At 42.1% G+C, this 15,842-nt stretch overlaps 1 protein-coding gene across 1 annotated transcript in view; it reads right to left on the bottom strand.

Moving 5' to 3' along the window:
- Positions 1-15,842, bottom strand: part of LOC122147438 (follistatin-related protein 5-like) — an 80,730-nt gene that overhangs the window by 27,075 nt on the left and 37,813 nt on the right. Inside the window, exon 5 of the mRNA XM_042770017.1 lies at positions 2,571-2,737. Within this exon, the coding sequence (XP_042625951.1) occupies positions 2,571-2,737 (167 nt within the window). The remainder of the gene's footprint in view (positions 1-2,570; positions 2,738-15,842) is intronic.

Here is a 15,842-nt window from a genome sequence, read left to right as displayed (position 1 = left end):
TATATATATATATACAAAATCTTTGTGTTCTGCAGATGAAAAAAATCATAAGGTTTTAAATGACATGAGAGTGAATAAATGTTTTTTTTTTTTTTGATGAACTCTCTCTTTAAAATGGGAGCAAGTGAAAACTGATCCCCAGTTTATTTATGCAGAAGTTAGCGAACATGTAACTGAAAATGGAAATTAGGTCTCCAAACCGATAAAATAATTACATACAGAAAATATGCAAATAATTTTGACTGTAAACCGATTTATTAGTTGCTAAGAAAAGCCCCCAAATGAATATAAAGACATTACATTATTTTGCCAGATAAAAGAATTAACTAGACAATAAAACTACTGTTTCTACATAGCCACATAGTTCTAACAGCACAATCAATGAAGAACAGCAGTTTGGCTGTGTGTAAGTATGCACGTGTAAGGATGTGAAACTCTGCTCACTACGGGCCACAGCCTTGATCATGCAAATAAACATGCCCTTTTCCTTACAATGTGCTTATGTCTTAATAAGTGAAAATAGCAGTACAGAAAAAGAGCATTTTATAAAGAGGCAAAACAGAGGAGCCTCTGAATATGAAATAAAATCAGATCAGTCATTTAGTCTAATAATAAGAATAGAAAACAGAAGAATCAGTGCATAGTGCAACAAGCAGTATCAGAGACAACAAAGGCTGAAGAGAAACATCATCAATGTCCAAACAAAACCCCACGAAGCTAATGAATTCAAACACCATTGTTTTTAGAAGGTCAGCTGGCCTTTCCTGACATCCTGATGCCCAGGAATGCACAAGTATTCTTTCAAGGACGATTCAGACGGTTCTAATTAAATATGTTAATTTTGATTTAATAAGGCTTCAGAATCTAGATAAAGCCAGATAGATGCAGTATGACTGAAAAAACTTGGGACACTCACATGTATGCACACAAAGCCATAGTGAATGGGAGTAGTTATTGGGAGAAATAAAAAATAAGGAAAGGCATGCAGAAATAAAGTAATAATAAATAATAAAATAATAAAAATAAAATTCACTGAGCTTAACAATATCACCCCAACTATACACTGATAAATAGTAAACTAAACTAATCTAAAAAAATAAAATGTGCATGCAACATGGCTTGACATGACAGACATAATAACATTAAGTGCTCTGGGAATTAAGGATAGCTCAAAGGTACATGAATGTTTTTCTGGTTTAGGCCAGGAAACTCTTCTGTGCTAAAGGATTGTCTGTGGCTTGTAGAGCTGCTGACATTTAAACAAGCTTTCCTCTGAGTCTTTAGATTATTCATGTAGATGCTACCATCTTTTGCGAGGGTGCATGTCCCGTCTGGCTGATATTGTGGTAGGGAGTGCATGGTGAAGGTTCTAAAGATGGATCTTGGCAGCCACAGACTCCTTCCTCATTTAAAGGCCTCATAAAGTTTTAATGCATTAAGGATGACACAGAGGCCATGGTTGACTCAACTGATGAATACCCCAGTGAGCCAAGCTTTCAGCTGGTCAAATATACACACTCTCAATCGAAAAAAAAAAGTATACTGTAACATAAAGAAATATGAACAGCTTTACTCTATATTATATGCCATAAAAAAATAATACAAAAATATTGATATTTAAAATAGAAAATTAAATAAAATAAAAGTCGAGGAAATGTTCAGGATAATATATTGATAAGATAAACAGCAGTTTTGGGAATACAACACTTCTGCAAACTCTCAAACTTATATACATAAATATATAACACTTAAATGAAATTGTATTCATTTATGTTAGACAGTCCCAGTTTCTTCCCTGCAGCATATCCCCAGAGAGACATACAATATGCTCTATGCTGCTTTCATTTATTTAAGTACTTCTGTTTAATTCTTTTGTTAACCGTTCTTTTCCTCTTAAATGACTTTATTTCATATTGGCTCAATCAAGCATCATAAAAGACTGCCAAACCCATTTAGTTTCTCTTGAGTATCTTCTCTCTCAATCCTCATTTACACTAATGTGTTTTCTATTGAGTTGTGGCCGTGTTGAGTGATGTTGCGTTACAGTGTGAACATTTAAAACATCACTCATATCTCAATATGGTATCACGGGGCCAGATTCCATCAGCCTGGGTTGGTTAAGGTTACTGTAATAAATATATATTATAGCTGGAGCGTGGCACAACTGTAAAACATCTGAGAACTCAGAGACTTTGGAGACTTTCATTTGAGCTCTTATTGTCTTATTTATGGGTTTCTTTTGGAAATCCCACCTGGCCTTGATGTCTTTGTTGGATATTTCACTCCAAAAGCTAAATCGAGTGGAAATCAGATTAAGAGATGAAGTGAATTTGATTAAACATAGAATGAACCCACACCATGTCATATCATTTCAAAACAAGGCTTGTTGAACGTGCATTTGCACTTGTGTGTCAGTTTATTCGATTTAAAGTGCCGCTACTTGCTTTCAACAGTTTTAAAAAGGTCGCTGATTGAAACGCTTTCCAGATGCCTTGTACGTACAGACACTCATCCGGGTAAAAGCAGAGTGTGATAGTGACAAAATAAAGTGAAAGAGGTGCATTACTCACGTTAATGTCCTCCAGCTCCAGCATGTTGAGAGCATGGTTGTTGCGTCTCCAGATGATTGGTGGCCGCTGGTCTCCTGTGATGGCACATGTGAGCACAGCACTCTGACCCACCGTTACCGTGGTGATGCTCAGCTTCTGGTCTTCAGGAAGGCTGAGCTGATAGACCTCTGAGAAACAACAGAGAGAAAGAGTGGTTTCTTATCAGCTTTCTGCCCAGTAAGATTGTTCACTAGGTGTCCACATCAGCTATTAAAATCAATTTCTAGCTCACTTCTGTTCACATAATTTTTTTTTTGAGATTTCAACAGTGCACCAGCTACTTTGACTACATGTTATTTCTAGTGAGAACATCAAACTGTTCTTAGGTGCCACATTACTGGTGTGAATATCACTTCATGTGACACCTAGCACTTCATTAAAGCAATAAAGTGGACTACAGATAGTTACAAACAAGTGAAGTGTAAATGGAGGTTTAAAAGAATGCTTCTTATTATAGACGATGGGCTGGTTTAGTGCTAAGTTGCTAACACAAATGCATCAATATTTACTGTGTAAAAATAATAAAAACAAAGCTGCTCTTGTTATGGCCCGACCGAGAACCAAATATGAGATAATTACAGATCAAATCCAAACGTTCCCGGTTACTTAGCTGTAACCTTGTTCCCTGAGAAAGCGGAACGAGATGCTGCGCTGCTCAGCGCATTGGGAAACGTCTTGTTCGTGACCAGCTGTGAATAATGTGTGTAACACGTCGATAGAATTGACCCCGCGGTAATATAGCCTTGGTTGATGACGTCATCTGAGCGCGCCCCGCACCACGGGGCTATAAATAGATAAGCCACAGGCGCATCAACAGGACATTTTGTCTGAAGAGCAGTCCTGGGACATATTTCAGTACGGCAATGCAGCGCAGCATCTCGTTCCGCTTTCTCAGGGAACAAGGTTACAGCTAAGTAACCGGGAACATTCCCTTTCGAAAGCTTCAGTCGATGCTGCGCTGCTCAGCGCATTGGTAACGAGAATACCCACGCCGCCGTGCTTGAAAATGTCTGGACCCCTAAGGTTGTGCAGGTGTGCTACCAAACCACAAGAAGGCCTCAGACATTAGCTTGTGATGTTGACTCAAGGACATGAGAGCCCGGAGTAGCATGGACATCCAAACTATAAAATCTTATGAATGTGTGCGGAGAGGACCAACCTGCCGCATCACAAACCCGTTGTAAGGGGGCACCCCTTGCTAAAGCACTAGAGGAGGCGACCCCCCTTGTGGAGTGAGCTCTAAGACCTATAGGCGAAGCTTGACCGCGCGCCTCATAAGCCAAAGCAATAGCATCCCTGACCCAGTGAGACATGGTCTGCCTGGTGGCAGCTGCTCCTCTGTTACCACCACCATAACAGACGAACAGTTGCTCCGACTTACGCCACTGGCTAGTGCGGTGGACGTAAGTCTGAAGAGCACGGACTGGACACAGTCTATAAGATTTCTCCTGCTCCGGCGTTGCGAACGGCGGATGACAGAAGGCCTCTAGAATGACCGGATGTACCGCCGAAAACGGAACCTTAGGCAGGTAATCAGGATGAGGATGCAGAATCACTTTCACGCTCCCTGGGGCAAAGTCTATGCATGATGGTGAGATAGACAGAGCCTGCATTTCCCCAATCCTCTTCAAAGAAGTTATTGCCATGAGAAAAACCATTTTTAGAGTTAGAAGTCTATCAGACGCTGACTCTAAAGGTTCAAAGGGGGTTTCAACCAGACCCTCGAGAACTATAGCTAAGTCCCAAGAAGGCATCTTGGTCTTTACTGTAGGCCTCAGTCGTCTGGCCCCCACGAAGAAAGCGAGAGAGCAGAGGGTGTCTCCCGAGTGGCATCCCGTCAATCAAGGCGTGGCAAGCCGAAAGAGCGGCCACATAAACCTTAAGAGTAGCAGGGCATGTGCCTGTTGACAACTTCTCTTGCATGAAGTCCAGAACTGAAGCAATATGGCAGTTGACCGGATCTAAATTGTGTACCACACACCACCTGTCAAAGACACCCCATTTACTGGCATAACTCCGTCTGGTGGAGGAAGCCCTAGCACTAAGGATGGTATCAATAACACCCAGCGACATCCCTGTGTTCCTCAGCTGGTACCCTTCAGGGGCCAAACATGAAGATTCCACAGGTCGGGCCTGGGATGGAATACCGTACCCCCTGCCTGAGACAGAAGGTCCCTCCTCTCCGGAATCGCCCAAGGCGAGCCGTCGAGGAGAGATATTATCTCCGAGAACCATACCCTGTTCGGCCAACGTGGCGCTATCAGCAAGAGGCAAGACCCTTGTTGGCGAACTCTGGCTAGGACTCCCGGGAGCAGAGAAACTGGAGGAAATGCATACAGGCGCATTCTGGGCCATGTGTGCGCCATCGCATCCAGACCCAGGGGGGCTGGGTGACTCAGAGAGAAGTAGAGGGGGACATTGCGCTGTCTGAAGGGAGGCGAAGAGGTCCACCTCTGCTTCGTAAAATTTTTCCCAAATCTGTTCCACTACCTCTGGGTGGAGTTTCCATTCCCCTGTCGGAAGTTTCTGTCTGGACAGTAAATCCGCTCCCACATTCAAACGCCCCGGAATGTAAACTGCCCTGAGTGACAGGAGCTTGTCCTGGGCCCAAAGAAAAATCTGCCTCGCTATCTTGTTCAGATTGCGTGAGCGCAGACCCCCCTGGTGATTTATATATGAGACTGTTGCTGTGTTGTCCACCCGTACTAGAACATGACAGTCTCTCAAATGATGGAGGAAATATTTCAGAGCCAGAAATACGGCCATCAGCTCGAGGCAATTGGTGTGCCAATCGAGCTGACGACCCCCCCATTCCCCTTGAGCTGGGTGGCCATCCAAAAACTGCTCCCCAGCCCAACAGGGAGGCATCTGTCGTTAGCAGTCTGCGACGACACGGTGCCCCTAGAGTGGGACCCAAGGCAAGGAACCGGGGTCTGATCCACAGAGATGGTGTACGAAGCCCGCGGCGCGTCACTTTTATTTGCCTTTGAGGATTGGCTCTCGGATGAAATCCTCTGGCTTTTAGCCACAACTGAAACGGTCTCATGTGTAACAGCCCCAAAGGAATCACCGTGGATGCTGAAGCCATGAAACCTAACATCTTTTGATACTGACGAACAGTGCGATCCTGGCCTAGCCTGACCTTGCTCATGGTCTGCTGAATGGTCTCGATCCGAGCGGGAGACAGTTGTGCCCGCATCGTGATCGAATCCCAAACGATCCCGAGATAAGTCGTTCTCTGAGTCGGACAGAGAACACTCTTCTCGGTGTTGAGTCTCAACCCCAGAGAAACTAGATGAGCTAACACGATGTCCCTGTGTGTTGTAGCGCCATCTCTCGCGATTGCGCTAGTATCAGCCAATCGTCGATATAATTCAAAATGCGAATGCCCTGGAGTCGTAATGGAGCCAGCGCTGGATCCATGCATTTTGTGTACGTGCGGTGTGATAAGGCTAGGCCGAAAGGAAGAACCCGAAACTGGTATGCTTCGCCCCCCGAAAGCGAACCTCAGGAATTTCCTGTGTTGTGGCAAAATCCTCTATATGAAAATATGCGTCCTTCAGATCGATCGTGATAAACCAATCGCGATGCCGAATTTGCGACACGACCGTCTTGACGGTTAACATCTTGAACTTGAGTGCTCTGATTGTACGGTTTAAGCCTCGAAGATCCAAGATTGGACGCACTCCCCCACCCTTTTTGGGAACTAGGAAGTATCTGCTGTAATAGCCCGACTCTCTCTGTGGAAGAGGAACATGTTCTATGGCCTCTTTGCCCAGAAGAGTTTGTAGCTCTTGAGACAGTACCTGCATCAGCTCCGGTTTCACGGAAGTGGAAACCACGCCGTTGAAACGTGGAGGATGACGAATAAATTGGATCCTGTATCCTACCCGTACTGTGCTCAATACCCACGCAGAAATGCCTGGCAGAAGTTTCCACGCTGCCAGACTCTCTGAGAGTGGTACCAATTTCAATACTTCCTTTTGAGGGGATGTTAGATGTTCCGTGTCCAGAATGATGGCAGGAAGTACTGGAACATCTAATATCTCGCTGGAAACCCCCGCCCCCCCGAGACACCAGAAGCGGCGGGGATGGAGGGGTTTTGTGAGGGTAACGGGGCGGGGCGAAAAAGCTCTCGAGCGCGCCCCACCCCGTGAGGGACTACCCCCACCAGCACGGGTGCCATGGCGTCAGGACTTCTTCTTCTTATTAATAAAAGTCCTGAGGTCTGGCTTGGGAGGTTGCTGAGCACGGCGAACCTGTCCCCAATCCCTACGAGGGGGAGCACGGTCTGCCACGCTCTGCTTTTTAAACCTCCCTGGTTTTTGAAGGACCGGGGCGAGGCTGGGTGGCTGATGGCCCCTCCCCTTGAGTGCGGCGAGGAAGAAACTGAACAAACGCTTCTTCATGTTTCTTTACTTCCCTAAACCCTGTCGACGACCGAATTAACTGAATCGCCAAACAGGCCAGATGGAGAGATAGGGGAGTCTAAAAGAAACAAACGTTCCTTCTCTTTAATGCCCGTCAAATTAAGCCACAGATGCCTCTCCGTGCTGACTAAAGCTGACATCGACCGGCCAATGGCACGAGCCGTCTGCTTGGTCGCCCGCAGAGACAAATCTGTGGCCCGACGAAGCTCAGCGAATGCTTCCTCGTCGATTGCACTGCCCACACTCAAGTCCTTCAATAGGCCAGCCTGGTATGCCTGTAACACTGCCATAGTGTGCAGCGCAGCACCAGCCTGAGCTGCAGCCTTGATAAGCTTTCCCCACTAGCGATGATGTAATTCTACAAGGTTTAGTGGGGAGAGTAGGCTTCTTCACCGAGGATGCAGATTCAGGCGAGAGATAGCTCGCAAGCGACTCTTCAACCCGAGGCATCTCCGAATATCCCCGCGATTTTGCATCCACGATAGTTGAAAAAGTCAACGTCGAGGGCACAAAGATGCGGGAAGTATATGGTTTGCTCCATGACTTCGACAGTTCATCATGGAGGTCCTCGAAAAAGGGGAGAGACTGATGTTGCGGTCTCTCTCTCTCCTACCACCCGACAGAAACCTATCCTCCAGCTTACTACGTTTGGGGGTCTCTTGGTCGCGTGGCCAGTCAAGCTGCAGCCTGTCCACCGCGCGAGTAACCACCTCGAGCAGCTCCTCGACCGATTTCCTCTCGCGAGAGGAGCGTTCAGAGGCCTGCTCATCGCCCGAAGACTCAAGAGATATATCATCCTCCTCGTGAATCGAAGAAGCACCGGAGCGCGCTTCGATATCACGAGAGAGGATGCGTGGATCTGGTGACACTGTAAGCGAAAGGGACGGGCCCGTCGCTCGCTCGTCACGCAGACCCGCACGAGAGCCCTCCGACGAAAAGGTGGGTGCGGTCTGAAAATAGTTCAGACGAGCACGAAGCATCTTCACTGAGAAAACAGTTCACAATGCTCGCACTCGCCCCGTCTCTAAAGCCAGCACCGCGTGCTCTTCCCCCAAACAAACAAAACAGTAATCATGCGTATCCAGCCCATACATAGGACGAGAGCATGGAGGAACACAACACTTACTGTTTCGTTGGGTCATCGTACGAAGATCTGTAGTAGACAAAAAGAATCTTCCTGACGCACACATGCATAGAATGATCTGAAGACAAAAGACCTGTTGATGCGCCTGTGGCTTATCTATTTATAGCCCCGTGTTGCGGGCGCGCTCAGATGACGTCATCAACCGAGGCTATATTACCGCCGGGTCAATTCTATCGACGTGTTACACACATTATTCACAGCTGGTCACGAACAAGACGTTTCCCAATGCGCTGAGCAGCGCAGCATCGACTGAAGCTTTCGAAAGGGAACTGGCATTAAACACACACACACGCACGCACGCACGCACGCACGCACACACACTACCACGCACGCACACACACACACACACACACACACACACACACACACACACACACACACACACACACACACACACACACACAGTATATATAAAGTATATATACATACATTCATAAATATACAAACAAACACACACCTGGAACAGGACAAGTATAACAAACAAACCCCTGACCTCCAGATCTATTAATGAGCTCCATCAATCAGTTGTGATGCTTCAGATAATCTGACGAGCCTCTTATACAGCTGAAGTCGCTGTACTGCCCAAAGCAAAAGATGAAATGGCTGACTCATAGCTTCATAACACTCTTTACAATGATCATGACGGACTTTGTGCTGCTTTAAGCATGCATCTCCTGATAGTTTCACTAAGTTTTGAAATTAAGATTTTAACCCGGCAGTTCATTATGACAGCTTCTATCAACTAAAAAATATTCAACTTAACATCTAGTTTGAATATAATTATCTTCACAGTCAAGACTTAACAGCACCATTCAATCAAAAGATAGCTGTTGAAAGATTTTTATACAGTGTAAGAGGAATAATAGAACCAGGTGCAAAACACTTCTTTTGGTCTAATTAACAGTAAAGTCTCTTCATTTGCTTCTCAGTGGAGTTGTACCCTGACAGTTTGGGTTAACCGAGTCCACCTGCTCATAAAGCAGACAGCAACCAGCTTTTAAATGAGAGAGATCAGAAAAATTTAAAAATGAGGTTGTAAAAAAAAAAAAAAAAAAAAAAACTTTGCAACTATCTAGCTAATGTAACAGATTTTTAAGTAGTGTTACAGCAGCTAATTTAATGTAAAAAAGAAACTATATTTTTAAGAATACCTCAAGTTTACTACTTTAAATTACGACTTGCTTGTAGCCTTGTGACGTGACATACAGCCAAGTATGGTAACCCATACTCAGAATTGGTGCTCTGCATTTAACCCATCCAAAGTGCACACACACACCAGTGAACACACACCCGGAGCAGTGGGCCATTTTTGCTGCGGCGCCCGGGGGGCAGTTGGGGGTTTGGTGCCTTGCTCAAGGGCACCTCAGTCGTGCCCTTGAGCAAGTCTCAGTCGAGACTCGAACCCACAACCTTAGGGTTAGGAGTCAAACTCTCTAACCACTAGGCCACGACTTCCCCCCAAAAAGTTGATTGACTTGTAGTTTCCCCAACAAGACTTGACTGACTTGATTTCCTTCCCATGATCATTTTTTTTTTTTTCAGGTATTGTAATTACATTCATGCATAGAGATGCACATAAGTGGAAAACATAATCAAGCTGCAGCAAAACAAATGAGTACATGGGTTGGGGTATCTCAAATGGTTATTCAATTAAAAATCTGGGGAATTAAAACCAGCCTGCGCACTAAACAAACATGCCTCTCACCTCGCAAACTGCAATTTTGCATTTCACCGCTGTGCTCTCATTTAAAGCTAATTTATCAAATTAGTCGGTAATGTCTCTTTTTCATTGTGTTACTCTCAGCTCATATAGTGGATAACAGCAGTATAGCGTCGGTGCAATCCTTTAGCAATACTCATTTAATGTCAGATTCATTCCGCTTGGCATACTCTCTGCGTTCATGAGGGAATACTTTTGTGGAACAGTTGTGTGAGAGAGAGGATATAAGAGTATGCACAATAGAACAAACGCATGAGCATAACTTTTTATATATTTATCCAGAGATCAGGTCTGTAGAACAGTTTGCTTATTTCCAAATCTCTATAGGCTTCCAATGGCAAATTTACTCTGCAAGGGTGACATAAGTGCTTCTGAAGCTGCATTTAAGGGTCTTTACACAGACTGTATAATTCTGCTCAGAAGTGGCATAAATGCATTTACAAAACAGCAATTGCAACTATATACGTTGATACTAGGAGATGAGATGGGTCAGTGCAGGCATAATTTAGTGTGACTTTTATGCGGCATTGCATTTTTACACTGAATATTGAGCAGGCACAGAGCAGCCCTATCATGTCAGTTGCCTAATTTACACTGCAAAGGTGGCATAGAAGTGCTTCTGCAGTGGCATTTAGATGTCTTTACACTTTTGACTGTTTAATGCTGCTCAGAGGTGCCATACTGTAGATGCATTTACACAGTAATTAAAACTATATACTTTGATACTAGGAGATGAGGTGGGTCAGTTCAGGCATAATTTAGTCTGGCTTTAATGAGGGATTGCATATTTATACTGCATACTATGCAGGCACAGAGCTGCCTTAACTTTTCTGTTGCCTAATTTATACTGCGAAGGTGGCATAAAAGTGCTAATTAAGTGTCATTCAAGCCATCTTTACATAGCTGAATTAAGGCTGCTCTGTGCCTGGTCAAAATTCTGTGTAAGGATGTAATGCCATATAAAGGCCAGACTAAATTAAGCCCCATAGTATCAAAGGATACAATTGTATATGTGTCTGTGTAAATGCATTTATGCCAGCTCTGAGCAGAATTAAACAGTCTGTGTAAAGATGCCTAAAGAACTTCTGTGCCATCTTTGCAGGGTAAATTTGGCAGTAGATGTCTTTACACAAAGTATTTAATTCTGCTTGGTGGTGGCATAGATGCATTTACATAAAAATTGCAACTTTATACAAGGGGTTAAGGTGGGTCAGAACAGGTATAATTTAGTCTGGCTTTTTTTGCAGGCACAGAGCTGACTTAGTCTATACTGGGATTTTGTAAACCAATGAATTAATGCAAGGATCATTAATTGATTGTGAAGCCTGACACTTTGTTGTTACTTACAGTAAGAATGGTTCTGGGAACTAACCTGTAAAAATATAACTTTTTTATTTGAATAAACCAAAATTGCAGCTCTCCAACTGGGTTTGTAAATTAGGAGTGAGGTATTTGCATTTAGTTTGTCAATTCAGTAAAACAGACAGTGAGCCATTGAAAAACTAGACAGCATGTGTCTGAGAGCTGCATTTTTGTTCACGACTGATTACAAATGCAACAACATTCATCAAAACATTCAAAACTTTTCATTCCAGCACCTCTAACACATGAACAAAAGACATGCCAGAGCAGTTTCATAAAGTGGTGTGGACAAAGAGAACAATCTCTTGCTGACTTACCAAATTGGGACATTTAGAAAAGTATGGCGAAAATAAAAGAATACTGTGAGGAACACAGAAATATCAACTAGAAAACCTAGCATGAATTAAATGAAAGCAAGCAGACAATGTTAGACAGTAAATTTCCTGTGCCATATTGAGGCAAATCAATTTATTCCTTTCCTAATCACTTGACACCTGTCAACCAATCATTTTATGAGTGCTGTCACCTCATGCCACATTATGTCAGGAAATACCAGTAATGGGAAAAAAGAAAAAAAAAAAGAAAAAACAGCATGACTATCAAATGCAATTTCTCATTAAGTGACTGCATAGATAATACACAAAGGCAACATTTTATTCTTGATATTTTTCTCACACCCTTATATTTCCAGTTTTGTCTTAATTTACATATCATTTTTATTTTTGAGAAACAGATTTTACAGAGCTTCTGTTTTTCATACAAGAAAAGTGTAGATTATTTACAAACCCAATTCCAAAAAAGTTGGGACACTGTACAAATTGTGAGTAAAAAAGGAATGGAATAATTACAAATCTCATAAACTTATATTTTATTCACAATAGAATATAGATAACATATCAAATGTTAAAAGTGAGACATCTTGAAATGTCATGCCAAATATTGGCTCATTTTGGATTTCATGAGAGCTACACATTACAAAAAAGTTGGGACAGGTAGCAATAATAGGCCGGGAAAAGTTAAATGTACATATAAGGAACAGCTGGAGGACCAATTTGCAACTTATTAGGTCAACTGGCAACATGATTGGGTATAAAAAGAGCGAGCCTCTCAGAGTGGCAGTGTCTCTCAGAAGTCAAGATGGGCAGAGGGGATCACCATTCCCCCAATGCTGCGGCGAAAAATAGTGGAGCAATATCAGAAAGGAGTTTCTCAGAGAAAAATTGCATTGGACATTTTTAATTGAACACACACACACACACACACACACACACACAAAAAAAATGATTCTGTCTCATGTCGTCTTTGGACCTTACACTAGGGGTGAACTGATCTTAAACTCTATCTGGCGTTGGTTACCCAGCCTCTTTATCTTTTTGCCCCATTGTCATTGGCAAACAATAATCTGAACTCTAATGAATACAATAAATAAAGCTTGAATGCAGTAAATCAGTACAAGTACAGCTTCTCATCAAAACAGGCCGTGTGTATGTGTGAGTAATACTCTGACACCATCTCTGCCATTCAGTAATATCCTGCCTAGCCATTCAATTACACTCTTTTGTCTTAATAGGTTTGGAATTTGCTCCAGCGCAAGCCACTGCGTTTTACAATTCCCTGTGGGATTGAAAAGTGGATTGATTTTCCAGAACAAGGAACGCAAGATAGAAGATGAGTATTTGTTTATGTGTATGTCAGTGAGGGAAACAGAAATAGAGAAAGAGTCTATTTTAAGGTATAAAAACACCCGGATGTAGCCTAAACAAATATGGTGCACTTATAATACCGCAAGCCTGCAAATGATGTAAAAATGATGGCAGGTGCTGTCCAGACATTTAATCCTGATTCATTGTTTGTGATTAATGACAATACAGTAAGTGGAGGTTTTGCCCCCTCATTTAAAACATGTGTAGCAGATGAGCAGACTCTCCTTCAGGGCTCGACCTTCTCTCACAGCAGCAGTGTGGAATTAAAGCTGAAGTACACGACTGCAGTTTTGATTAAAGTTTTGATTTAGTTTAAACTCTTTCCCATTCCAGAGCAGTGATGCTTCTATTGCAGGAAGAGCAAAATCAAAACCGGTATGAGATAGCCCATGGTCACACGGCAACAGAATATGTTTTTTTATCCTCTTTCAGAGTGTTAAACACAGTTTTGTTTACAAACAGTTTGGTTGAGTGATAACTACAACCTCAAACCGTAACCACTATGACAAACATAAACAACCAATACACATCAAATGTAAATTGAAATATAAACACATACAATCAAAATCAAATTTCATCAAGGAAACAATAAAAGATTAAATTGATCAAAAGTAATTTATAATGTTACAAAAGATTTATAATCCAAATATAATATCTTACCTACTTTTTAACAGAAGTGTTATATTTTAGATAATAGCTGCAGTACAAAGAAAATTGTTAAATTACAATTTATTACAATTTTCCTGTTTTACATACAATTACATACATACATTCTGCACCCTGCTTGTGACCTTAATTTAAATTAAATCAATATTCAGGAATTTAACTAAAATGTAAAAGGCATTATCAACCCTGGAAAGAGCAGGACAATTTGGGAGTCACACATGTTAGTAAAAACAAAGTAAATGCCAAACACTGACTATGTGAAGATGACTAAAGAGACAACCAAAGAAATATCAAGTTTTTTTAAATTTAAGGATAGATTACATTATATATAATAAACAATATACAATATAAGCTTATGCAGAAGCAACAACAGAGCCTTTCCAACAAGCAGCGATGCCATCAAAGGTCTTCAATCATAATTACCAGTTGTGCCCTGCTCCCTGCCCCTATCCACTAGTACATTTATGAGCCCGTAAGGTCTCTGTGATCGCTGCAGAATCTTTTAAAAGAGTTGCGCACTGAAGTCAGATGGAATAAAACCTTTACTGTGACCCAAATCAATGTGACAGACAGGCAGTAATAGAAGCCAAAGAAAGGCTGAGTTTACACCACCTGTGAAAAACACCATCTCCATGGCACATGATGCTGGAGGCCCACTCCTATTAGAATGCAATCACACTATGCATACTTCTAATTGGGCCAATTGTGGCTCATATACAAGAGGGACAGTGCAGAAACAAGTAGGATAAACACCTGGTTAAATTTGATAAATTAATTTGACATATTACAGAGCTGTGAATTTCTCTCTCTCTCTCTCTCTCTCTCTAAATTTACACCTTTTTTTCTTCAATTCCCATATGGCAATCTTTAAAAGTCTGTTTTGCCTTTCACTGAAGTCAATTTTGTATCAAGTGAGGCCCTGTTTCATATCACACGATACTCCACTGCCAATGATATTGAGCAGCTCCTGTATTTCTCTGTTTGAGTGTGTGCGTGTGCGTGTGCGTTTGTCTGTTTAGCAGACAGAGCAGGTGGATTGTCGTTCTCTCCAGAGGGATATCAGCCTTGACAGATGAAAGGAACGGCATTGTGGGCCGGCGTGGCGTTAAGTAATTGCCTTCTGACTCTACTGGGGATATAAATAGTTGAGCATGAAGCAAAAATTACTTAAAGTCTGAAAGATTTGCCATTTTTAACCCTTTTTTTTGCTTACAAAACTCCCACGAACAATATATAGGAATTTTACAAACAAGTAACTTTGCTAAAATTTGCATTTCAGACATTATAAGAAAGCCCAAAGTAATTCCAAACTCATATTTCATCAGTACAAGCATAAAAATGTTAAGGCACAAATTTGTAAAGAAATCGTTTGCCTGTACCAGTTCACAATACTATAGACTAAATTATTTTTTCACAAAACAGATTGACTGATGTAGCCCAGTTTGTGAATAAAGCAGCCAGTTTTGTGAAAATAGTCTAGCAGAATAATTTATGTCTATTGTATAGTAGAAAAATATGCAAATTCAGATGCAACCAATGTTAATACTTAAGTAATGATGTAAAAAAGAATCACTGCACTGAACTTGGTCGATTCATTGCAATTCCAGAACAAATCATTTAGTCCAGATTTGTGAACTGGTTCAGCAGATTCATTAAAAAATTGACTAAAAGGATTATTGGTTTACTAATTAGCCATTGCTACTGAATGCATGGCAGGGCAAGCTTGCCAATTTTTTGCCCAATTTTCCCCCATATCCTCAGAGCCTGTGAGATTCATGCATGGAAACAGAGTCTGATGAAAAACATAAGTATACATTAATTGCCCCTGCACAGCTATGAATAAACAAGCCAGACATTTAGCCTAAATGTGTGAATTATTCAGACTCTTGAGGAGGAATGAAAATGCTCCCTAGAGCCAGAGGTAAGGGCCAGAATCTGAGTAAACACATTTAGCATGTCTCAGAAACCTCTTGCAGACCATGTGCTAATTGCTGCAATAAGGAATCAAGAGGGCATGAAGAACCCAGACAGCATCTTTCAATAATGTAATTAGATGCAGAGCAATTAGCAAGTTTTAAGCCTGCATGACCTACACATAGCAAAAGATACTTTTCCTAGCTCTTTAGGTTCTCTTGCCCTTCATCTTACTCTGGAGAGGCCAGAGACTCCCCAAACCAAAACGGGACCGTTTTATTCTTTCATGGCCTG

This window comes from Cyprinus carpio, chromosome A14, assembly GCF_018340385.1.
Source record: "Cyprinus carpio isolate SPL01 chromosome A14, ASM1834038v1, whole genome shotgun sequence".
NCBI classification, from domain to species: domain Eukaryota; kingdom Metazoa; phylum Chordata; class Actinopteri; order Cypriniformes; family Cyprinidae; genus Cyprinus; species Cyprinus carpio.
This window is presented reverse-complemented; position numbering and strand designations above follow the sequence as displayed.